This window comes from Myotis daubentonii, chromosome 4, assembly GCF_963259705.1.
Source record: "Myotis daubentonii chromosome 4, mMyoDau2.1, whole genome shotgun sequence".
Lineage (NCBI taxonomy): Eukaryota > Metazoa > Chordata > Mammalia > Chiroptera > Vespertilionidae > Myotis > Myotis daubentonii.
In genome coordinates this window covers 10429083-10453594 of record NC_081843.1, presented here as the reverse complement: position 1 = coordinate 10453594, position 24512 = coordinate 10429083, and the positions used below count along the sequence as shown (strand labels likewise).

Sequence of the window (24512 nt, the reverse complement as noted above, 5' to 3'; positions counted from 1 at the left end):
GCCGGGAAGGCAGGGGGCGGGGGCAGTGAGGGGCAGCCTTACATGTGTGTGCAGAACTGGAAGAGGACGAAGAAGAATGCCGCCACCAGGATGCCCACCAGGATGTGATGGAAGAGCTTGGGGTTGGAACCTGCTGGACAAGGCAGGGGCGTCGGCCGGGGCTCCTCTCCGAGGTCGGCCTCCGGGCTCTGACACCGAGGCGGCCCCTCTCAGGCTGCTCCCCACCTGGCTTCACAAAGATGGCGGGTTTCTCGCCGATAAACCCGGCCACGGCCAGGCGCCTGGCTGGGTCGGAGTCCGGGTAATCAAAGAAGTCAGGTCTGTCTAGGAAGCGTGGGGACTCTGCTCCCAGGGCCCAGGTCTTGGCGCCCTCCGGGGTGGGTGCTGCGGACCACAGCGACGTCTGTGACAAGAGCCCCGCTGACCCCCGCCCGCCCCAAGCGGCAGAGGCAGACCCAGGGCCTGCCAGGCCACACGGCCTTCCAGTGGCTATGGAGGGGCTCAACTCTGTCCCAGGAGCTTCTCAACGCTCAGCCGAACTCTCCACCAGAAGGCCCACGCTGGAGGGGGTGGATGGGAGAGAGTGTGGGGAACAGAGAGAAAGGCCCAAGCTTGGCCTCCCAGCCCCTGAGGGGGCACTGACCCCTCCCCCCAAGCTTTCCCCTTCCCAGGCTCCCAGCACCACTCCCCACCTGCTGCAACGGCCCCCAGCCCAACCAGCCACACCCACGCCCTCGCCCACTGCCACGGACTCATGACCTCTCCACTCCTGGGACGGGGCTGGGGCTCTATGATGTCACAGCCCGGAGCCCTTATGACCACACACTCTGGGGTGAGGGGAGAGAGAAGTGCTGGGGCTTGGAACCCTTCCCAGCCACCCTGGAATCAGCAGGGCAGAGGCTGGGACCCACAGAGCCCCCCGCCCCTTGGGGTACACAGTGGCAGCCCCAGAATGTGGAAACAGGAGGGGCTTGGTGGGGCTAAGGACACCGTATTTGTAGAGAAGGCGCAGGTTTTCTGTGTAGAAGGGGGTCAGGCTACACACGTTCGGTTCCCCTTGGACCAACCACCATGTATTGAGCACTTAGTACCACGCGGAGCACTTCACATAGACATAGGTGGACTCAGCTACCATCACAACCCCGTGGGGTAGGAACTGCCTTCACTGCCCAGGAGAGGGAGCCGAGGCACAGATGGGCAAAGTAATGTGGGCAGCGCACACTTCCCTGGGCTGTGCGTTTCCTTCCCGAGGCTTCCCCTGGTCCCCAAATTCAGGAGCACAGGCATTCCCCTCACCCAAAACCCTGGCGCTTAGTGCTCGGCCGGGAACCAAGAGAAATAATAAGATGTCCCCACTAGGTGGCAGCATTGTCCACGCCTGCCTGCCTGCTTTCCCTCCTCCCGGCAGACCCAGCTCCCCAGCTCCCCAGCTCCCCAGCTCCCCAGCTCCCCAGCTCCCCAGCTCCAGGCCTTCGCCGCCCTCTTCCCACAGGTGCCTCAGATGCTTCAGGCGTCGCAGGGGGAATGGCAGGCACGCGGTTGTCAGAGAAAGTCCCCTGGCCCATCTCCCGAGGCAGCGCTCAGTCATGCACAGAGCTTTCACGGGCTCCCCTCTCTGGGTGGTCTCCCTCAAGGGCCATCCCATTTCCCCTTTCTGGACCCCAATCTTCTTCTTCTTTTTTTAAAGTATATATATTTTTATTGATTTCAGAGAAGGAAAGAGGGAGAGAGAGATAGGAACATCATTGATAGGCTGCCTCCTGCACTCCCCCCTCACTGGGGATCGAGCCCACAACCCAGGCATGTGCCCTTGACCGAACTGAACCTGGGACCCTTCGGTCCGCAGGCGGATGCTCCATCCACCGAGTCAAACCAGCGAGGGCCCCAATCTTCTTTTATTTGTCACTTCCCAACTTTCACTCTGGCAGGCCGCAGTCTGCTTCAGAGTTAGCTCCCCTCTGATTGGCAGGTAGGGGCTGTCTGTCACAGATGTGTCCCGCCCTACCCAAGCCCAAGGACACGTCAGGGTCTCCTTGGTGTTATTACACAGATGCCTGTTCATGCGTGAGGTCCGCTCCCTCCTCCACTGGGTCCCCACCCTCATCTCTCCTGCCCTCATGGGCTGCCCACTCACTCTCCTCACAGCAACACTAGGAGGCACTTGCCGTGTTCTGCTTCCTAAATAAGAAAAAAAGCCCAGAGAGAAAAGGGGGAAAGAGGAGGGGAGCTAACACCTCCAGGGCCTCCTGTGGGGCTGGGCCTCTCCTCCCTACACTTGTCTCTCCTAAGAAAGAGCAAGTGAGTTACCCAGTCACAGGCATGTAAGGGCAGCAGGGACGAAACCTGGTTCCTGGCTCTGGGCCAGGGCCTGGCCCCATGTGCAGCTGCTGCTGGGGTTTAGCTGGGAGTAAAGGGGTTCAGAGCCTCCAGCTTTTGGAGTGGATTTTGCCGTTCCCTCAATTGCCTCAAAAGAATACAGCTGCCCGCTCTACCCGAAAAGGCCCTTTCGACTCAAGCAGCGAATGACCCATTCATTTACTCCTCCGATGATTAAGTGCATGTATCGAGCTCCTCCCGTGTGCTGGGCTCCCTTTGCGGCTTAGATCTAAGTCGGCAGGCCCTGCTGTCTGCCTTCAGGGCGCACCGGGGAGAGAACTCAAGGATGCCCGTCATTAGAGCACAGACAGCACCTAAGGGGCTGGCTATACGTGCAGTCTCTCCTCCTTCTCATTGACTGTACTTTTCAACGCCTTCGGGCCTTTCTTCGTCCCCACCACTCCACTGAAACCACTTTTGCCGAGTCCTCCAATGACCGCATAGCTTGCCAAACGGAATGGTTACTTCTCTAATCCACTCTGTCTGTCTGTCAGTGTCCTGAACCTGCCTCCAGGCTCCGGCCACGCTCACGGATTTCCGGGACTCCTTGTTCTCTAACCCACTCAGTCTTGGACCGTCTTCTTTCTATCTATACTCTCTCTCCCAAGGTGATCTCATCCAGTCGCATGGCTTTAAATACCATCTATATGCTGATGACTCACAAATGTATATTTCCAGCCCAGCCCTCTCCTCTGAGCTCCAGATTCCTCTACCCGATTTCCTGCTTCATGCCTCTGTATGTCCCCAAACACCTCGGATTCGATAGATCGCAAATGGAGCTCTTGATTCTCCTACCCCGGGCCTGCTCCTCCCTTCCACTGCAGCCAGCGTCTCGGGGCTCCTCCAGATACTCTGCTCAGCACAAAAGCCCGGGGATCATCTCAGATCCCACCCCCCGTCTCTCTTCTGACAAACCCATTATCAAGACCTGTTGGCGTGACTTCCAACAGAAATCTCAAATCTACCCATTTCCTCCCCCCTGAAGTTCTGCCCCCCTCATTTAAGCCAACCCCACGTCTCACCCAGCTTATGGCAGCAGCCTGTGGACCGGTTGATCTCCCTCTGTTCCCTCTTCCCACAGTGAGAACAACCCGGGAGACACACATCCACTACTTAAAAACCTCTGGTGGCTCCTTGTGTGGATTCTGAACTTACCCTGACCTTCGAGACTTGCCCAGCCCTGTCCACCTACCCTCTTTGGATCTTTCCAGGCTCTCCCTTCCTTGGCACACTCCAGCCTTGGCATGAACCTCTGCCAGGAACACTCTTGCTCCACGCTTGGCCGGCCAACGCCTTCTCATCTTCCAGGTCGTGGCTGAGACAACGCTTCCCCGGGGAGGTGCACTGAGACCCCACACCTTGTGACCGCCCCCAGTCACCGCATCGATCTCGCTGCGTGGGCCTTGTCTGTGCATTGTCCGTCTCTCCACAAGGCTGTGAAGCCGGAGGTGCTTGATCCTGGTCATAGTCACGGCACCACAATCAATAGTAGGTATTCGATAGATATTTATTGACTGAACGGACAGATGAAAAGCCTTTCCATCAGGGCTCAGCCCTTCAACAAGGCTCTCTGCTGGGCCTGCGCCAAGCCCCTGGAGAAGACCCCAGTGGCGGATGCTGGGCTCTCAGGCTCTTGCCCAGCTTGCCCCTCCCCTCGCTGCAGGCCCAGGTCTGCCCCCGGCCAAGCCCACCAGCTCCGCCCCGGATGTTGGCATCTCCCTTAGCCTGGAGAGCCCTGAAGGAAACCTAATGGTTGCCTTTACTTTGAAAAGTACATTCCTTTAATGCGTTTGGATAGGAAACGTATACACATGGTACAAAACTCAAAAGGTATAACAGGATAGACGTTGGAGATAACTCCTACTCGTGCCTCACCCTGCCTCGCAGCTACCTCCTCAGAGGGCACTGTAGTTACCACTTTCTTGTGCAGCCTTCTAGAGATAATTTATGCACAAATAAACACATATAAACTGCCCCCCTCAAATGGAAGCATTCCATACATGCTATTCTGTACCTTACTTTTTCCAGTTAACATGAGACTGTGAAGGCGATTCGGTACAAGCACATAAGGGCCTTTCTTTGCCAGGGCGGCGCACTATTTCATTGTGTGAAATTGTGTTGTAGCGGATTGAACTGGTCCCCTACTGGTGGACATTTAGCTTGCTCCATGTCCCTTTGCAAATAACCCTGAATTTCTATTATTTTGCTCGTGGGACCAGCATGTATATATAGATGACAAAATCCTAGAAGTGGCATTTCTGGGTCAAATAGTCTATGTATTTGTCCTTTTGGTGCCACCATCAGACTGGCCTCCACAGGTGCGGCCCCGTTACCCACAGCCTCATCAACGTTGCATGTTAACCGATGCTTTGAATTTCATGGTTTGATAGATGACAAGTGCTATCTTTCTAGTTTGACTGTATTTCTCTCTTTTCAAAAATTGTGTGTTTAAAAAATATACATCACAATAGATCTTTGTTGTTGTTGTTGTTAATCCTCACCCGAGGATATTTTCTCATTAGTTTGAGGGGAGAATGGGAGAGAGAGGGAAAGATAGAGAGAAATATCGGTGTGAGAGAAACACATTGATTGGTTGCCTCCTGCATGCAGACCAGGGAGAAGCCTGCAACCAAGGTACGTGCCCTTGACTGGAATCGAACCCGGGACCCTTTGGCCCAGAGGCCAAAGCTCTAGCCACTGAGCCAAACCGATTAAGGCCACATCACAATGGATCTTAACATTTTCAAGCAGACGTTCACATGGTTGTGCAGCCACATTTCTCTTTTAAATCACAACATTCAGCGATGCCAGCTTAGTGCCAGGCCCAGCAACTTAGTGCAGGACAAACCGTGTGGCCAGATTGAGCCTGAGCCGGCACTGGATGCCGGGCAGAGGGGTTGTTCCAGGAAGGCGCCTGGGAAGAGGTGAGCCAGAACGGCCCCTGAAGGAAGGGGCAGGTCCGCCAGCAGAGGGGCTCGTATGAGTCCAGGTCGGGTGGCCTCAGAGATCCAGGTGTGTTCTAGAAACTGTCAGCGAGAGGAGCCCCGAGGAGATGAGAGAAGTCAGGGTCTTGGGCTGAAGGGCCTTGGAAGCCACTGTGAGGACTTTGCCTTTGGGGGATGGCAAGTTTGGGGCAAACGAGAGCAAAGAGCAAAGGCTGCAGTGAGGCGGGCAGGTGGCAGGTGAGAAAGGCAGGCGGCTGGGGAAAGGCTGCAGCGCTCGGGCTCGGAGCAGCCCGTGCCCCTCCGCACCGCCCGAGGGACGGGCCTGGCGGGGACGGGCCTGAAGCGGGTGGAGGGTCGGCGAGGGCGGTGCATTTCCAAAGGGGACGCCTTCCCTCCGAAAGGGACACCTGCCCTCGGGGCAGGATCGGGTCACCAGCAGGGACACCTGAACAGCCAAAGGGAGGAGGCGTGGGAAAGCCCCAGCCGCAGCCCTCCGTCTCCTCCCGCGGCCTGAAACCCCCGCTGGGCTCGGGGCGCCCAGATCCCAGGCTGCGACCGCAGGCGGATCACACCTCCCAGCCTTGCATCCCGCAAGGGTCACTGCGGCTCTCCAGGCCCCATCCCGCAGGCCCCGCCCCTACGGATGCGGGAGCGGACGGCCGGACGCCCTCCTCTCTCCTGCGCCCGCACCTCTGCGGGGGAGGGGCGGGAGGATGCTCCAGGGACCTGGGGAGCGAGCCGGTGTCGCCATGGCAACTAGGCGGGTGGACGGGTCCTGAGATTCCGGAGGGAAGGAAGGAGAAAGCGAGGGAGTGGGCGCCGTGGGCTCCGTGCGGGCCCCGGGCAGGAGGAGTTGGGGAGCACCGGGCAGTTCTCACAGTTGGTTCCCGGTGGCGCCAGGCGCTCGCGCGTTTGCGAGTGTGCGCGCGAAGTTTCCCGGGTGAGGGTGCCAGCGCGTCGGGGTCTGTGCTGTGTGAGTGCGCACGTGGGCACGAGCGTGTGGGGGGCAGTGCCTGCGTGCTCGTGACTGTGTGTGCACGCGTGTGCTCCCCGAAGTGTGCCCGGCTGGCGGCGGGAGAGTCCCGCTGCCTCCCCGCCCCCCGCCGCCGGCGCCCGCAGCCTCCCGCCTCCACGGCGCTCACCCCCTCCTCCCGCACTTGCCCGGCTCTCCCTCCTCTCGGCGCGCACAGCGGACTCCGCGCTCTGGCTGCCGCCGCCCGGAACGCCGCCGCCCAGCTTGCGCCCGCCGTCCCCGCAGTGCCCGGGCACCTGTTGGAGGCAGAGACAGGTGCAGGGGGCTGGGTCGCGGGGCCCGGTGCGGGTGAGGGGTGTGCGTGAGCCTGCGGGTGCCTGCGGGGTGGGGGTGGGGGGAAGCCCGCTCGAGGCTGCAATTGCTGGCGCCCCTGGAGCGCCAATCTAAGGAGGAGGCAGCTGGGGAAGGGGCCCAGCGTGGGCTGCAGGTGGGGACCAGGCGGACCGGCGGACCCTGGGGCTGAACGCGGTGGGAAGTGCATGTCTCCAGGGGTGGGTGACACCCGGACTAGACAAGCGCCTGCTGCAGAAGGATGGCCAGAGCCCCGAGAGACAGAGGAGACCTGGGGGTGGCTTCGGGGAGCAGGCAGGCCCAGGGGCAGAAGGGAGCCCAGAACGAGGGGCAGGAGCCGGGAAGATGACAAAGGGACAGGGCGGGCGGTAAGTGGGCAAGGCTGGGGTGGAGCCAGGACCTGGGGGGAGGGAGTTGGCAGCCCAGCCTGTGGAGCGAGGACCCAGCTCACAGGCTGACCCTCCCTCCACACCTAGAAGGGGAGGCCCCAGACTGGGAGGGTGCTGCCTGGCCTGCAGCCTGCAGCCCACAGGTGTGAGGAGTGGGCAGTGGCTCACGCTGGGACCTCCCTCCCCCCCAGACACGGTGCTGCATGAGGGGCCGCAGGGGCGATCGCATGACCATCAACATCCAGGAGCACATGGCCATCAACGTGTGCCCCGGGCCCATCCGGCCCATCCGCCAAATCTCTGACTACTTCCCCCGCCGGGGACCAGGACCTGAAGGGGGCGGTGGTGGAGGGGGCCTTGGGGAGGCCCCTGCTCGGCTGGCCCCCCTGGCCCTGGCCCCCCCTGCAGCCTTCCTGGGGGCCACCACGCCCGAGGATGGAGCTGAGGTGGACAGCTATGACTCGGATGATGCCAGTGAGTCTGGGGGCTCCAAGGGCCCAGGGTGGTATTGGGGGTCTCCAGGCTGTGGGAAGGGGATGGGGCCCTGCTGGGTGTGTGGGGGAGGCCAGGGCACAGGCACTACAGCTGCAGTCAGTGTGGAGACTACAGCTTTAGCGAGGCTCAATATTCAATATTTCTCCTGAGACAACCACCCACACAGCCCAGTTGCAGCCGAACCAGGAACCCAACACACAGGCTGGCAGGCTGACATGCACATACCTTCATGGCCAGCGCACCAGCCGGCCTGCCACCGCGCTCACACACCTGCCTTTACACACGGACTCACGCTGCTTCTCTTCTCCAGCCACCCTGGGCACGCTGGAGTTTGACCTTCTCTATGACCAGGCCTCCTGCACTTTGCACTGTAGTATCCTCAGGGCCAAGGTGGGCACTCCCTCCCTCCCCAGCCTCAACCCTGTTTGCCTCCCACCTGGGAGGGATGGGTCTCCATCCTTCCCTTCTCCCGGCCATGCCCCTGCTCCCCCCCCCCCACGCCCCCTCCCAAGTCCCCTTCTCCTCGGCTCTCCACACCCCAAGGATCTCCTCTGCTGAGGGAGGGCTGGGAGCTCACCGCTCTCTTTCCTCCCCTCCTCGCCAGGGCCTCAAGCCCATGGATTTCAATGGCCTGGCCGACCCCTACGTCAAGGTGCACCTGCTGCCTGGAGCCTGCAAGGTAATAGCTCCCTCCCTCCCCGAGTCTGACGCAGCTTCTGGGTCTGTCCCCAGCCTCCCCCGCTCTCAGCCGCTGTGGGTCTAGGGAACGTGCATTGAGAATCCTGTCCCCACGCCGCAGGCCAATAAGCTAAAAACGAAGACGCAGAGGAACACCCTGAACCCCGTGTGGAACGAGGACCTGACGTACAGCGGCATCACGGATGATGACATCAGCCACAAGGTGCTCAGGTGAGGCCCATCCTCCCGGCTACCAAAGCCTCCAGCTCCGCGCCTCCTCCGGGACAGCTGTCCTGGGAACTTCCTTTGGTTGACTTACTTCCCGTTAAGGCCCTCGGATGCTCACGTACAGTCAGTGGCGCCCCATCCCCTTGGCAGCAGGCCACACGCTCCCTGGCATTCCTACCCCCATGGCTCCTCCTGCCTCCAGCAGAGGGCTGCCCTCTCTGACCGGCCTTCATTGCTCTGATCCTTTGCCTGTTGTCTCTTCTATCTGGAAAGTGCTGCTTTCCGCCACCCTCAACCCCACTCCTTGTTCGAGGCCCCGCCTCCCCCTGAAAGCGGTCCCTGGCCCCCGACAGCCCTTTTCAGAGGCCCTGCCTGAAGTCAGGCCTGTGCAGCGGAGGTCTGCCCGTTCGGTTGCCTCTGTCCCCCCCAACATCTCTAAGGAAGGAAGTCTGAGGATAGGAAACTTGCCCAGTCATCCCTGAGCTGTTATGGGGAGAGTAGTCCCTGACAGGGAATGAAGGGCAGCAAAACCTAGGCTTCTAGAACTTTCCTTTGTTCATGGCAGAGTTTGTATCAGGGCAGGGGCAGCCAGGGCTGTGTTTTATTTTTTTAAAAATTTAGATGTTTACTTATTTTTATTGACTTCAGAGAGAAAAGGAGAGGGAGAGAGAAATATCAATGAGAGAGAGAATCATTGAGCGACTGCCTCCTGTACGCCCCCCACTGGGGATGGAGCCCACAACCCGGGCATGCGCCCTGACCAGGAATGGAACCGTGACCTCCTGGTTCATAGGTCGATGCTCAACCACTGAGCCACACTGGCTGGGCAGGGCTGTGTTTGGGAGAGATCACCTTGATGTTGCGTGTGAGGTGGGCTGGCGGGAGGACAGGCAGAAACCAGAAAGGCTGGCCCCATAGTTCAGATGCTAGAGAGTGAGGACTGCATCACTCGCTGGGTGCCCCGCGGTATCCAGCCCCGGGCTGTGCATTTTATTTTATTTTATATTTTGTTGATTTCTTACGGAGAGGAAGGGAGAGGGATAGTTAGAAACATCGATCGGCTGCCTCCTGCACACCCCCTCCTGGGGATGTGCCTGCAACCAAGGTACATGCCCTTGACCGGAATCGAACCTGGGACCCTTCAGTCCACAGGCCGACGCTCTATCCACTGAGCCAACCCGGTTAGGGAACGGGCTATGCGTTTTACATTCCTTCATTTCACTTGGTCCTTACAGTAGCTTTAGGAGGTGGGTGAGTAGAATCTCCATTTTATGGATGAGAACTGAGGCGTCAGGTTGACTTGCCCAAGCTCACGCGGTTGCTAGTAGTGGCAGAGCTGGGGATGAACGCTCCGACATGACAGCTACCCAAGGGTGTCACAGCAGAAGCAAGTGCAGGGGTCGAAGGAGACAACACAAACACTCCTTTCTCACTCTGGCCTCAGTCTCTCCCCGGCGGCTCTCTGCATGCAGAACAGGACAGGAGCTCCAGAGGAGTGGGTGCCGGGTCCAGATGCCCCAGGCTCTTCCAGGCCGTCTAGCCCTCAGAGCCTCAAGTGGTGACCACACCCACCAGTGCCACCCTATGCAGTCAGCAGGCTCCTGTCCACAGGCCCAGAAGGCAGGGATGGGGAGGGTCCCCAAGGTTTGTGAAGGCTTCCAGGTCGCTGAGCAGATCCCGATGGACCAGGGAGGGGTAGGGGAACAGGGCACATCAAAACATCCTCCTCAGGTGCCAGGCCTGGTGCTCACCGCAGCCCATTTTACAGATGAGGAGTATTTAACGAAGGCAGAGCAGGACCAGCCTCGGTGCCCATGGTTCCATCGGAGGCACTTTCTCACTGGAGTGGGGCCCAGGGACCCCAGGGGCCCTGACCTTGGTTTCCCTGCCAGGATCTCCGTGTGTGATGAGGACAAGCTGAGCCACAATGAGTTCATCGGAGAGATCCGAGTACCCCTCCGCCGCCTCAAGCCTTCACAGAAGAAGCATTTTAATATCTGCCTTGAGCGCCAGGTCCCGGTCCGTATGGGGCTGTAGGGTGCTAAGGGGAGGGGTTCCTGGGGAGGCCAGGTTTCCAGAACCTTCTCTTTGCCCTTTCAGCTGGCGTCACCCTCTTCCATGTCGGCCGCGCTGAGGGGCATATCCTGTTACTTGAAGGAGGTAAGGCGCCTCACAGGGACCAGTCAGGGTGGGAGGTGGTAAGGACGCAGGCTGACCTCTGTGTCTGCCCCGAAGCTGGAGCAGGCGGAACAGGGGCCTGGGCTGCTGGAAGAACGAGGGCGCATCCTGCTGAGTCTCAGCTATAGCTCTTCACGCCGCGGGCTACTGGTGGGCATCTTACGCTGTGCTCACCTGGCTGCCATGGACGTCAATGGCTACTCCGACCCCTATGTCAAGACGTGAGCCCTCCCCCTGCCGAAGTGCCCTCCCCTCCCCTTCCCTCCCCTCCCCTCCCCAGGGAGCCTGACCTCTGCCCTGTCCTCCTCTGGCCTATCCCTGACCACCCTGCTCCTCTGCCCCCGCCCCACCTCCTTGGCAGGTACCTGAGGCCAGATGTGGATAAGAAATCCAAGCACAAAACAGGCGTGAAGAAGAAGACTCTCAACCCAGAATTTAATGAGGTAAATGGGGAAGGGACCGGAGATCACAAGGGGCGGGACGGGGCGGGGCCTGGCAGGGGGTGGGGCGGTGCCTCATGGAAGGTGTGGCTTGCCCTGTCCCAGGAGTTTTTCTATGAGATGGAACTCTCAGCTCTGGCCACCAAGACTCTGGAAGTCACAGTCTGGGACTATGACATTGGCAAATCCAACGACTTCATTGGTGAGGGAGGAGCCCGCTGGGTGGTGCTGAGGGAGGGCAGGCTGGCAGCGAGCAGGGCCCTGATTTTGCCTCTCCTGCTCCCCAGGGGGCGTGTCCCTGGGACCTGGTGCCCGGGGAGAGGCCCGGAAGCACTGGAATGACTGTCTGCAGCAGCCAGACTCGGCCCTGGAGCGCTGGCACACCTTGACCAGCGAGCTGCCCCCTGCAGCCGGGGCTCTGCCCTCAGCCTGAGCTAGGCAAGCAGCTGCCCAGCACAGGCCCCTCAGGGCTGGGTCCAGCACCCAACCTTCGCACGAGTGTGTTGCACGTTTACACGGGGTGGATGCCCCGCCCGCCCTGCACTACCTGTCTTATTTCGTGAGAATCTGTGACTGTGGGTCTGTCTTCTTGTGAGGGACTGTGGAGATCTGTATTCACATATGCAAACTTCCTCCTGCCTGACTCGCTACTACATGCAAATATGCAAACCACCCATCCTGTGCACACCTGCAGGGGGAGCCCTGCCAGGGCCCCTGCCCCAAGGCCCCAGCTGCTGCTTCTCTCTTGCCTCTCCAGGCTGCCCGTCCCCTCCACCACAGGGAGGAGGTCGGATTAGGGGGGGTTCGAAAGAGAAGATTCCAAAAAAGAAAAGGACAAAACCCAAAAAAGAGCCACTCCTTTACTACAGAATCTTCGTTTGAAAACAACACATCTAGCCCTGTACAGCTGCCCTTTTAAATGGAGGGGGGAGGCACCGCAGGGTCCCGGCCTCTCCGAGGGGTGGCAGATGTTCCCAGCCACTCATTTAAATCAGTGTCCCCGGGACGGGGCCAGGATGTGAGGGCAGCCTCCTGCCCTTCCTGGGGAGGGGCCCTCCTTCCAGGGGACGTTTGTGCATGTTTACGCCTCTTCTGATTGTGTCAGTGGCCGCAGCATGGCAACTGGGCGTCAATAAATGTCTCTGTGGAAGCTGGGGCTCATGTGCTGGCACAGGGGGCTGGACAGGGGCTGGGCAGAGGGGGTCACTCCGGGATGTCGATCACCAGGTCATCATCTCCATCCAGGGCATCATCCCCGCTGCCTGCATCGCTGAACATCTGCCGAGGGACTGCACTCAGGATCGTAGGGGGGGGCATCTTAGTGGGAGGCAGTGAGGCCAGGGCTGCCCCCACCCCAGCCCCAGAACCCCGGCTGGGGAAGGTCAGCGGCCCTCCCACAGGGCAGTCAGGGGGTCCCACCGCCATCTGCAGCAGGGGGGGGAAGAAACACAGGGAGGGGCTGTCAGGAAGGAATGGGACCTCTAGGAGGCCGGCACTGCCCCTTACGGCAGTTCTGGGGGGTGGGGAAGGGGCAAAGGCTCATTCAAAGGGTACTGGACACAGCCAGGCCAGCCACACTGGAATCAGGGGCCTACCCCACCATAGCCACTTCAGAGTCTCAAACCAGCAAGTGCCTGGGGGTAAGGGGTAGTAGTGATGGAGGCAGTGATGAGGGCGGGAGGGGCTTACAGGAAACCAGGAGGGAAAGGCTGGGCCCTGCCTCACCAGGGAGGCACCTTGGCAGCCCCTGTGACGGCACAGCAATCAGAGCCAGCCTGGGCCTGCCTGCCTGCCTCTAGGCACCTGATACCACTGGCCACCACTGGCCTTCTCTCCCTCCTCCTACGGTGGGACTCACTGGTTTGGTGGTAGGGTGGGGAGTGTCCTAGGTCTTCACCCCCTGCTAAGTGAGTGAGGCCTCATATCTGGGATGGCCCCTCCTTGGGATCCCCACAGTCACTGGCCTAGGCCAGGCCCTCCTCTCAGCTCACCTGGACTACGGTACCAGCCTCCTAACTGGACTCCCTGCCTTCAGCCTCTCCCAGCTCCAGCTCCTCCTCCACACTGCAGCCAGAGTGAGCTCTCTAAAACACAAATCTGAGCGTGTCACTCCTCCACTTGATGGCCTCAGGCCCCTTGCTGCCCGCGGGGCAGGCAGTGCCGCATGCCTGAGAGCGGGCATGCCTGAGAACGGCGGGCGGTCCTTCCACCTGCAGTGTCCTTTTCTATTTGTCAAAAGTCCTGCTGTGTCCTCTGAGGCTGGGAAGTGGCCTCTGTCCTGCCCAGCCCTCCAGCCCCACTCCTGCCAGGTCCTGACAACCTCCCCCCCAGAGAGCGCGGTGGGCTGCACGCCTTGCCTGTGAGCACAAACCGAGCACATACTGACAGTGATTCGCTTTAATGCTCTCTGGCCATCCTGACCACCCTGGAAGGGAGGAGAGGTCACGGGCCAGAGGAGAATACAGGCTGCCAGGTCCCCACTGGGCAGTGTCCAATCTGGCCCTGGGTTGCAGGTGGCAGGAAATGCTTCTGTGTGGTCTTCACAGTGGCCCTTCTCATTGTTTTGACCCATTCAGCCCTCATGGCCCACCCTCACCCTGCTCCTGGGTGGCGTGGAGGGCCAGAGTGGGTTTTTCATCAGGGCCAGCACCTCAGGGTACAGGTGACTGCCAGGGCTGATGACAGGAGGCCAAGCATTGAATAGCACCCTTGTATCCAGTACGAGGCACCCATGTGTACACAGAGGAGCAGACACATACATGGCTGAAAAAAGCAGCGACATGAGGACTGTCCCCCTCCTCTGGCCACTACTCTTGATTCCTACTCCAGCTCCACTTCCTAACCTGCTTGGACTCACTCAATGGCCCCCTCAGGTGACCAACAGCAGCTAGTGTTTACCTGTGGCTTCCTGGGGACCAGGCACTGGGCTCAGTGTTCTTTCCCTTCACTCATGTTAACGTGACAGTGACCCAGTGACCCCAGGAGAAGCTGAGGCTCAGAGTGACATGACATGCCCAAGGTCACATGGGGGAGCTGGGGTTCAAACCCAGCCGAGTCTGACGGAGGCCCAGGCCCCTAACGGACCTGCTTCAGTCTTCACAGCGTTCCCTCCTCACGCCACGTCACTCAGAAGCCTCAACGACCCCCACTCCCTTCACAGGCCCGCCCGCCTCTGGGCGCCAAGGCCTTCTGCGACCCCCCATCCTGGTTTCCTTCCCGACACTGTTCCCTCATCCCTCCTGCTCTGGCCCAAACACTGGTCATGTCCTTTGTCTTCCTCCTACCGCTGCCTCCGCCTGTAACACCCAAATCTCACTTCCCCTGGGCTCGAGTGTCACCTCTTCTTGGAGGCCTTCCCTGAAGTAACCCCGTCCCCCGGCACAGCCACTGACCTGGGCCTCTCTCCCAACCAGTATTTTCTCTCCTGAATGTCTAGAACTCAGCTCCCCACAGCTTCTCTACTTCAGGACCAGCACCTCAGAAAGCCTCAAACTGCCGAGCCCACGCCACACACCTCTGCCCATCGGCCCCAGGCTCCGCTGACCCTGGCCATCTCCACCATCCTGCCCTCCAGGCCAGAAACAAAATCCTTGCTAAGTAGGGTGGAGGGTCAGTGTGTCACCCATTACCTACCCATTTTTCAGGCTTAAGGGCCGAGGTTACACAAGGAGTAAGTGGCAGAGCTGGGAGAGGAACTCTAGAACGCACACCCAGCACCACCACAAGCATGTCATCCCATTGCACTTCCGGTTCCAGAACCTTGAGTCAAAAGTCCACCTGGCTTGAGAGCTGTCCAGCCGGTACCTATTCCCCTGGGACTCAGCTGGACGGGCCCAGGGGCCTCGTCTGCTGGAGCTAAGCGCGAAGACCGCCCCTCTTCTCCACCCACTCTCCTCGTGATCGCACCCACTGCCATGCCGATGACTTCCAGCACATGCCCAGGAGCCCCAGGCTCACCACCCAGGTGTCCTGTTTCCAGACAGAATCGCAACATGTCCACACCAGCTCCTCACCTCTCCCACTCCTGACTTCTTTGGTTGCTCAGGCTGGAGTCACCCTTGCCTTCTTCCTCACAGCCCACACTGGTCTTCCTGTGGCTCATTCTCTGCAATAGACCCTCTCTACTGCTATCTGGTCTGCTGCAGCAGCCTCCTCACTGGTCTCCCCGTTTCCATCCTGACCAGACCCCCTCCTCCTCTCTTCTCCCTCCCCAGGCTATTCTCCACACAGCAGTGCCAGCACTTTTGTTAACATGTAAATCAGATCAGATTCTCCCTCTGCCCAATCTCTCCAAAGACTTCCTATTCATTCATAGTACAAGCCAAAGTCTTTACACACCGACAAGGCCTTACACCATTTTACCCGTTATTTCTCTGACCGGCTCTCTGATCATTCTCCCCCTCTGACTTTCATTCGATCACACTGACTCCTTCCTGGTCCTTGAACAGCCAAGTATGCACACACACACTCCTACCCCAGGGCCTTTGCACTGGTTGGCCTTCCTGATTGAAACACTTTGCCAGAGAGCCACGTGGCTTGTTCTCATTTCCGTGAAGTCTCTACCAAAGAACACCCCAGACCACCTAACCATAAACACCAGTACCCATCTACTCTGGTGCTTCCTCTTCACCCGACTCCATTTGTCTGCACTGGTATCTATTTATTTTACTTTCTGCCTATCTGCTAAAATATGAGCTCTACGAAGGCAGAGATTTGTCTGTTTTATTCACTACTTCATCTGCAGCACCTAGAACAGTGCCTGGTGCATAGTAGACACTCAGTAAACACTTGTTGAGTACGTGTATTTTGATTGCTCACTACACAGACACAGAATCTGAGCCTTGGAGGGTGAAGGACCCCTGCTCAAGGTCCCATGGTTTCAATTGGTGCAGCTTTGACTTGATTCTAGATCCCACAACTCCGTCCCTCCCTCTGGGGCTGCCGGGCATCACAGAACAGCTGTGAAAATGAGCCTGCCCCCCCTCCCCCCGTCACACTGCAACAGTCTAAGGGCAGGATCCCAGGCATCTTTACTCTGAGTCCTCCAAGGCTGGTCCTACCGATTTACCTCCACATCGAGCCTGTGAGCCAGCATTTCTCTGGCCCATATCCCTCAGTACTTAGCCCTGGGCTGGGCCCCCAGCAGCCCCAAATCAATCCTTTAAAATTCTCCGAGAGGCCCCCAGCTTCTGTCCTGAGCCTCCCTCAAATGGCTATCCTCCTGCCATTCTGGCCCCTCCCTAACATCCCCCAAACTGGGTACCTTGAGTTTCCGGGGCAGGCGGGGCCGTTTCTCCCGCTTGGGCCTCAGGGGGCTGGGCTCGGGCAGCTGCAGGGCCAGGTAGTCAGAAGGGAATGGGGGGTAGGGGGGGGAAGCCAGCTGCAGGTGGGAGTGGGGGGATGGAGATGGGAAATGGAATGGATGGGTGGGAGGTGAAGGGGAAAATGCAAACAGGAAGAAGAATGGAAAAACAAGAGATGATGATGAGTGTGGCTTCTGAGAACAGAAGGGGATGGGACAGCAGCAGGACTTTGTCCTGGGGTCTGCTCTCCTCAGTCACATCTGTCCCCCATTCCTACACCAGAGAGAGCCAGGCAGCCATGACTCACCCCTCCAAGGGACGCTTGCTGGTCACACCCAGACTGATCTCCCCAGAGCTGGGCCAGCTTCACCCTGAGGCCTGGCCTCTCTACCCAAATGATGCCCACCTTCTTCCCAGGCATCTTAGTTACCATTTCCCATCCCTGAGCCCCAACTCACCGAGCTCAGGTATGGGGAGGGGGCCCCGGAGGCCTGAAGGGGAAACCCTGCTGAAGGAGGCAGAGAGAGGCTGGAGGGCGAGGGGGCACCCCCCATCGGAGGGCTTCGTTTCCTGGAGAAAGGATAGGGGAGGGGGTCAGAGGAAGCTAGGAGGCCCAGGTGCTCCCCCTGCCCCCAACCTCCATCCCCAGAGAATGATGGCTTCTTCTCACCTCTTGGGGGCTGGCGTGTCCGACAACTTGGGTGTCCCCTCTGTCTCACTGTTATCTGAAGATGCAGTGGCATCTGAGTCTGTGAGGGGGAGGGCTGGTCAGTGGGGAGGGTTCCTGTCCGCCCCAGAGGGCATGACCTCGACTTTGGAAGGGCGCCAGGCAAGCTAACTCTTTAGCTGGCGCGCACGTGCTATTCTGGGGAGCCCAGAGTCTCCAACTTCTTAAAAGGTCCTTTACACCTGACTTCCAAACACTTCCTGCCAGGCCCCTCCACGGTGACACATGTCAAGCACTTCCTACCTGCCAGACTCTGACCAGGCACCTGGCATTCACCACCCCTCTGTCTTCATAACCATCCAAGAAGGAAGGAGAGGGCTTCACTTCCACTTTTCAGATGAGGCCACTGAGGCTAAGAGTAAGGTGTGGGGCTGAACTTGAACCCAGGTCACTGACTCTCTGGCCAATTTACGCCACTCTCTCCTCATTCACCTCTAAGCTGCTTTCAGCTCCTGCCTCTGCTCCACTCCCTATGATCCAGCGTCCTGTTAATTCATCTCTCAAGTTTCTCCTATCTTTATCCACTGCCCGCCCCCCATTCCAACTGCCACAAGATCAAGCCACTACCCTGTGGTGTCAAAATCCCCTAAGCAATCTCACCTCTCCTGCAGCACTGTCCACTCCTACTCCAGAATGACCCAAAACTGATCCCATCTGAAATGCTTAATGTGGCCTCAACCTACCTTTCTGATCTCCCAACCAAACTATACTCTTCACATCATGCCAATCAATTTAATAAAAAAACATTTATTTCCCATTCAGTGCCTCTACCTACAAGGTCCATCACTCATTTGACAAATAACGGCTATGTATATGTGCCTTTCTCAATTTCTTGGCTGAGATACATCCTTTAAGAAGCAAATTCATATACACGTCTGATCACTATTGTACAGCTGAAACTAATATAATATTGTATGTCAATTGTAACTGAAAAAGAAAAAAAAGTGATGTAACGGCACCTCTCTGAGAAGTCTTCCAAAATCCTTCAGGCCCAGTTAATCACTGGCTGTTCCAGATTCTGCTCTCACATGTCATGGTTCTCCTTGCACTGTGCTAACATGTGTCATGTGTGGGCATTTCCCTGACCAGACTGTGGGATTCTCCACGATACAAGTGGGCTTATGTGTGCAGCTCTTGCTCCTCAGATTTATCACACTCTGACCATGAACATGCCGACTTTCTTGCTTCCTACCCTGAAACCCCCTTGACCAGGCAGTTCACTGGAATCCCCGAGGGAAGGAACAAGCAGGCAGAGAGAAGCCAGAATAAAAGCCAAATGTTTTTGCCATGACCTAGACGAGCGGGCTTCCACCTACTTCTCTGACCTCATTTAGCATCTACCGCCCTCCTATAATATGTAGATGAATGGTGTTGTGTTCCAATAAAATTATTACAAAAACAAGCAGCCTGGCTGAATGTCATCTGCTGACCCTGCTCTAGATCAATGTTTAAAGGGACCACAGAGAGAGGTGACTGTATGTGACATGGCTTCTGAGGGTCCCATCCTGGAACAGAGGCACAAATGCCACTCGAGGGCGTTTCGAACTGTGGGTCTCAACTCATTAGTAGGTCATGAAGTCATTTTATTTGTTGCAATCAGCATTCAATGAAAAAAAAAAGCAGCCTAAAAAGTGTCAGAAAAAATGTGTATAGTGATCTTAACACTTTCATTAAATTTTGTCTTGTAAGTATTTAAGTAGAGACTTGTTCATGATGTGAAATGTATTGTTGATTGTGATAGTGCTTTAAAAGTTTGAAAACACTGCTTTATGTGCTTTAGCCCTTCTGCTCTTCAGACTCTTCTGTTACCTCAGCGTATTTGCATTTTGTTATTCTCTCTGCCTGGAAACCTCTCATTCATGCCTTCTAAGATTGTTTTTTTTCTTTCTTACCTAGGTCCTAGCTCCAACACTACTTCCTAAAAAAGGCCTTTCTTGGACACTCTGTTGAGACATCCCCTGCCGTCTGCTTTTATATGGTCTGCAAACTAAGAATGGCTTTTGTATTTTTAAATGGTTGGGGGTGGAGGGACAAAATATAGCTTATGATGTGAAATTCAAGTTTCATTGTCCATAAATAAAGTTTTACTGAAACACAGCCATGCTCACTTATCTATCACCTTTGGCTGCTTTTGCACTACAACAGCAGAACTACGCAGCTGTGACAAAGACTTGTATGTTCCGCAAAGCCTAAAATATTCGTTAATTGGTCCTTTACAGAAAAAGTTTTTCATCCCTGCTCTAGCCTGATTTTATTCCTTTCAAATCTAACTTTCTAATTTCTTGCTTACTTATTACATTGTCCCCAGCTAGGATAAAAATCCCAAGGGGCTTCATCCATCTTGGTCACCACAGTACCTCCAAAGTCAGTGCCTACAACACAGACGTTCATTAATGCCCAGTGAAGAACAGTGGTGGTGGAGGGCGAGCAACGAGGCTGCGGAGCCCTGGACGCTGGCTGCCTCCGCGGCCTGAAAGGAGGCCCAGGAAGCTGGCTGCGCGCCGGGAACCGTCGCCCCCCATCAGTCATGCTCACCCGAAGAGTCTTCATCCACGTTCTCGTACTGCAGGAGCCGGTCTAGGAGGAAACTGAGGAAAGAGGCGGGGCGGACAGTGCTCACTGCGGCCGCAGCAACGCTGTCCGGCCCTTGTCCCTCTGGCTGGTCCGCTGGCGCCTAGCCACAGCCCCAGGCAGGCAGGCACCGTGCCCGTGGGCCCGACTCCCGCAGCCGGGTCCGAGTACGTACCGCCACCGGGACCTCACCCCCGGGCTCCCTTCTCCCGCCCGGCGGCTCACCTCTTGTCCCGGGACACCTTCAGCAGTTTCCTCTGTGCCTTCCTCAGTTCCTCCTGGAAGCACTCGTGTTCCTGCATCACAGTCAGGGGCGCGCTGAGCCGGCGGGGCCCGGGAGGGGCCGGAACCTGGCGACAGCGCCCCCCACTCCCTTTCCTCGTGGGAAAACCGCGGTCCTCCCGGAGGCAGGCCTCACCCCCACCTCCTCACCCCCCACTCACGTAGATGAGGAACTTGAGCTTCCGCTTCAGGTTCCGGTACTTCTTCTTGTAGTCCACTTCGCCGTCCGCCGGCCCGTTCATGACCAGCCCCGGAGCGGCGCCCAGCACTGAAGTCCCGCTACCCTCCCAGCGCTCGGCCCCGCCTCTCCACCCTCCACTTCCGGAGACGAAGTCAAACCGTGCCCGCGGGGACTACAACCCCCAGCGTGCCCCGCGCCCAGGTTTCGTTACCACCCCGTTGCCCTCTCAGGGAACAGCGGGAAAGGAACTTCGCTACCCGGGACGACGCTAAAGATGGTGTCGCCGCGACTTGATGACATCACAAAGATGGCGGACGCCGGAGGTTCGCCCTGACTGATTCTACGTGTGCTCAGAGATTGGCAGGCACAAGACTCTTCTCCCGGGGAGTCCTAGTTTTCAGGAGAGATGTCCCTTTTCTTCTGTCTTCCGAAGTCACAGCGGCCTAGCTGGCACGAGACCACGGACGGAGGCGTCGCGGACTGATTACGTACACCCAAAGGTTGCCGCGCCGAATCTAAAAAAGGAAAGGAGCCGCGAGACCCTCCAACTGCCGGGAAATCAAGGTTTGTCTGGCAAAGCCCTCGGTCCAAGCGGCCCGCAACCGACACCCAACGGTCCCTCGCCTTACAACGCCACGACACTGCGCGTGCGCACGTTCCTGTCAAATGCGCTAACGGAGGCCGGGAAGAAAAAAGGCGGGGGCCACCAATCCCAACCCGCGCAAAATGGCGCGGGAGAACGAGATGCGGGAGTTTACCCGTAGCTTCTTCCGAGGCCGCCCGGACCTCAGGTGCACTGGAGGTTGGGGTGGGGGTGGACAAGGGCAGGGCCGGGCCGGGGACTCCCCCTTGACATCTCTCTCCGCAGCACGCTCACCCACTCCATCGTGCGGCGAAGGTTCTTGGCTCACACCGGCCGCGACCACCTGGATCCCAAGGAGAAGCAGGCGCTGAAGCGGCTCGTGGAGGAGGAACTGCTGAAGATGCAGGTGTGGGCGGAACCCGCTCCACGGGAGGCAGGGCTTGTGGCCGAGGAGTAGGGGCCAGAGAGGGGTGTAGCAGAGCATCACCTTGATACACGTTTTGCCCTCTTGATGCACAAACAGGGGGACGAAGCGGGTGCCAGAGAAGGGCTAGACCTTGCCAAGAAGGCAAAGAGGCCTCCCACCTCCTGCAGTGACCCAGAGAGAAAAAGGTTCCGTTTGAATTCGGATTCAGGTTAGTGCCTTCTGCCTAGTTGGTTCATTCAGAAAGTATTTACTGTGCATGTAGTTGTCCCAAGGCATTGGATGAGGTCGTGAAGCCAGTGAGTCAGGAACCCCGAACAGGGTGGACTGATGGGCCGTTTCCTGCTGTCTCTCCTCCTTTCTTCTGTCTGAAGCAGGGTTTGAGACAACCTATCCCAAGTGGAGGGAAAGGGGCAGGAGGAACCTGTCCCAGCCTTCTCTTCTCTCCACATTCCAGAGCCCAGTGCTGCAGCCTCCAGTCCAGACTGCTCCAGCCACCCAGCAAAGAATGGGATGGGCGCAGTAGCCAGTCCCACAGAGGAGAGTCCAAAGCGGGCCCCAAAAAGAGCAACTGAGAGCAGCGATGAGGAACAGCAGAGGGACCTTACTGCATGCAAGACCGGATTAGAGGAGGCGGCAGCGAAGGAGAGCTGGGAGGAGGAGGAGAGCTCTGCTAGAACAAGTCAGGTCTGGAGAGAAGAGAGCAGTGAGGAAGGGAATAAGGAAAAGGAGTCCAAAGGCAGGACTAGGAAGAAACGTGTGACAAAACACAGGACCCAGCGGGATGGTGGCAAAAGGCAGAGTGGCAGCAGTGAGGAGGATGGGGAAGACAGCTGGAGGAAGGTGAAACCAGCTACTAAAGGCATGGGAAAGTCAGCCAAAGTAGAAAATGGAAAAACCACCAATGGTGAGGCAAGTGACTCGGAGAGGGAGGTGAGTGACAGTGAGGCAGGGGGGACCCTCAAGGGGGAGAGGAAGAACCGCTCTTACAGGAAGAGCTCCAAGAAAAGCAGGCCCCGAAGCTCTTCCTCCTCTTCTGCAAACGGCAGCCCGGAACCCAAAGGCAGGAAGGTGAGGATGAAGATGGGGTGGGAGGCCACCATTAAGAACAAGCAGGTACCAGACAAGATTTCAGCTAGTAGGAAGCAGGCCATGGAGGAGAGTGAGGACAGTGAGGAAGAACCTGCCCAAAGGATGGAAAACAAAAGAGCTAAAAGGCACCAGGAAAGTGAAATGGAGAGTGAGGGGGAGGAGACCCTAGCCAAGAAAGAGAACAGCGAGGAGGATTGGAAACCCAGAGCTCCAAACAATGGAGGGAAAAAGTCAGCTTGGGAGGAGAGGAGCAGCAAGCAGAAAAGCCTGGCAGCAAAAGTTCTGGGAGACTGGGGGGACAGAGAGGAAGAGAAGGAAAAAGCAGCAGCAGGCAGCGGAGATAACAGTGGGGGAGATGAAGAGCCCCTAGTGCAGAGGAAGGGCAAGAACAGGACTCAGCGGGATGGTGGCAAAAGGCAGAGTGGCAGCAGCAAGGAGGATGGGGAAGACAGCTGGAGGAAGGTGAAACCAGCTACTAAAGGCATGGGAAAGTCAGCCAAAGTAGAAAGTAGAAAGACAACCAATGGTGAGGCAAGTGACTCAGACAGGGAGGTGAGTGACAGTGAGGCAGGGGGGACCCTCAAGGGGGAGAGGAAGAACCGCTCTTACAGGAAGAGCTCCAAGAAAAGCAGGTCCCGAAGCTCTTCCTCCTCTTCTGCAAATGGCAGCCCGGAACCCAAAGGCAGGAAGGTGAGGATGAAGATGGGGTGGGAGGCCACCTTTAAGTGAAGAGGGAGACCTAGAGTCAAACCCAGAAGCCCTGACCTTCAGCTGTTGTCTTTTCTTGTCAGTCTGGTCATCGTGATGAGGACCACCCTGCTGTGATGAGACTAAAGCGCTACATTCGGGCCTGTGGCGCCCATCGCAACTACAAGAAGCTGCTGGGCTCCTGCCGCTCGCGCAAGGAGCGCCTGTGTGTCCTCCGGGCGGAGCTGGAAGCTCTGGGCATGAAGGGTTAGGCCGGGTGTGCCCTGGGGCTGCAGGAGAGGTCCTTGGCTGCTGGGGAGGAGGGGATCACAAGATTCTTCTGCCCCAGGTAACCCTTCCTTAGAGAAGTGTCGGGCTCTAAAGGAGCAGCGTGAGGAGGCAGCCGAGGTGGCATCCTTGGACATCACTAACATCATCAGCTGTTCAGGTGAGGGGCTTCCCCCTGCCCAGGAACAGATGGGGCTTGGACTGCCTCAGACAACTCATCCACTTCTTCCCCCCAGGTCGGCCACGCAGACGCACTGCCTGGAACCCTTCAGAAGCAGCCCTCCCCGGGGAGCTATACCGCCGGACCCTGGACTCAGAGGAAGAGCGGCACTGTGCCCCACGCCCAGACTGGTCTCATATGCGTGGCATCATCAGCAGTGACGGCGAGAGTAACTGAGCTCCCCCGCCTACCAGGAGGAACTTTACACACTTGTAGAAAGCACACGTCTATAGCACCCCCCACCAACCCAAACTCTGTGCCCAAAGAGAAGCACCTTTTTTCAGACTTGAAACCCCCAGGTACAGTTGCTGGGATCCTATTTGTTTCATGTTCTCAGTTTAAAGTGCTTACAGGAGTTTATTTTTTAAGACTCAATAAAGGAGTGTTTGAATCACCTCATTAAAACTAGTCCCCCACTCTCATCCCACCCACGCCATCTAGTTCCCTTTAATTTCCCTCAGGTTCTCCAAAGGAGTCCCAGCTTTTAGATCCTGCCATCCAGTCTGCACCAGGCTCTATTAGAAGAGTGGCTCCTAATCTTCCTCCAGTCTGACTAGTGTGCCTCTCTGACCCTCCTGTCTTGTTGGAGGACTCTATGAAAAAATGGCTTTAAGATTGTGAAGCACAAAATGAAATAACTTGGAGACAGCTGGTGTTTATGTCTTTCGTCCCCTTTATAAAAACAGCCCCTTGGTCTATGGGCCAACCCTTTCAGCATTCAGGGGTTGGGGGTACAGGACCTACACCTTACCAATCAGCACCATGCCAATCCTCTGGCTACAGATGGAGCCAATGAGGTCACTTCGGGAATTTGCTGGGATTCTTGCTGTTGAAGTTGTTGGTAAGATGTAACCCTGGAGCTGCTAGGAGCTTGAGCATGAAGTGAATCTTCTAAAAATCTTTGAAGCCAAAGCAAAGGGAAGCAGAGGTCAAAAGTCTAATGATCCCATCTAAGGCTCTGGATCTAGTAATGGCCAAAGTCATTAAAAACACTGCAATTTTTAGTTATACAGCCCAATAAATCCTCTTTAAATACAAGTAACATTATCACCTGCCACTGAATAGTCCTTAATACACAGCTTAGAAAGCATGAGTCCTGGG

The 24512-nt window shown here is 57.3% G+C and overlaps 4 protein-coding genes across 9 annotated transcripts; 2 read left to right on the top strand and 2 right to left on the bottom strand.

Annotated features, from left to right (window-relative positions):
* Window positions 1-30: 30 nt before the first annotated feature.
* On the bottom strand, window positions 31-3842 carry C4H16orf92 (chromosome 4 C16orf92 homolog). Its single transcript, XM_059691934.1, has 4 exons — window positions 3735-3842; window positions 2344-2401; window positions 226-507; window positions 31-130 (listed from the first exon to the last, which is right to left on the bottom strand). The coding sequence occupies exons 1-4, from the start codon at window positions 3840-3842 to the stop codon at window positions 39-41; spliced, it is 540 nt and encodes a 179-aa protein (XP_059547917.1). The 3' UTR covers window positions 31-38.
* Window positions 3843-7202: 3360 nt separating this feature from the next.
* On the top strand, window positions 7203-11734 carry DOC2A (double C2 domain alpha). Its single transcript, XM_059692357.1, has 10 exons — window positions 7203-7508; window positions 7840-7919; window positions 8134-8208; window positions 8329-8438; window positions 10328-10454; window positions 10536-10595; window positions 10671-10834; window positions 10975-11056; window positions 11159-11255; window positions 11341-11734. Exons 1-10 carry the CDS (start codon window positions 7238-7240, stop codon window positions 11484-11486), a joined length of 1212 nt encoding a protein of 403 aa, XP_059548340.1. The 5' UTR covers window positions 7203-7237; the 3' UTR covers window positions 11487-11734.
* Window positions 11735-11890: 156 nt separating this feature from the next.
* INO80E (INO80 complex subunit E) lies at window positions 11891-20233 on the bottom strand. 6 transcript variants are annotated; one of them, XM_059692354.1, is made up of 8 exons: window positions 20098-20233; window positions 19880-19950; window positions 19619-19671; window positions 17027-17105; window positions 16815-16926; window positions 16317-16433; window positions 13045-13137; window positions 11891-12342 (listed from the first exon to the last, which is right to left on the bottom strand). In XM_059692354.1, the coding sequence occupies exons 1-7, from the start codon at window positions 20176-20178 to the stop codon at window positions 13066-13068; spliced, it is 585 nt and encodes a 194-aa protein (XP_059548337.1). In that variant the 5' UTR covers window positions 20179-20233; the 3' UTR covers window positions 11891-12342; window positions 13045-13065. The 6 variants fall into 6 exon arrangements, with proteins under 6 accessions (XP_059548337.1, XP_059548339.1, XP_059548334.1 ...); XM_059692356.1 differs by having other exon boundaries at window positions 11891-12331; XM_059692355.1 differs by lacking the exon at window positions 11891-12342 and adding an exon at window positions 12349-12478.
* Window positions 20234-20766: 533 nt separating this feature from the next.
* HIRIP3 (HIRA interacting protein 3) lies at window positions 20767-23816 on the top strand. The gene is made up of 7 exons (XM_059692350.1): window positions 20767-20908; window positions 20986-21106; window positions 21224-21335; window positions 21582-22906; window positions 23008-23170; window positions 23253-23351; window positions 23428-23816. The coding sequence occupies exons 1-7, from the start codon at window positions 20844-20846 to the stop codon at window positions 23586-23588; spliced, it is 2046 nt and encodes a 681-aa protein (XP_059548333.1). The 5' UTR covers window positions 20767-20843; the 3' UTR covers window positions 23589-23816.
* The last annotated feature ends 696 nt before the right edge of the window (window positions 23817-24512 follow it).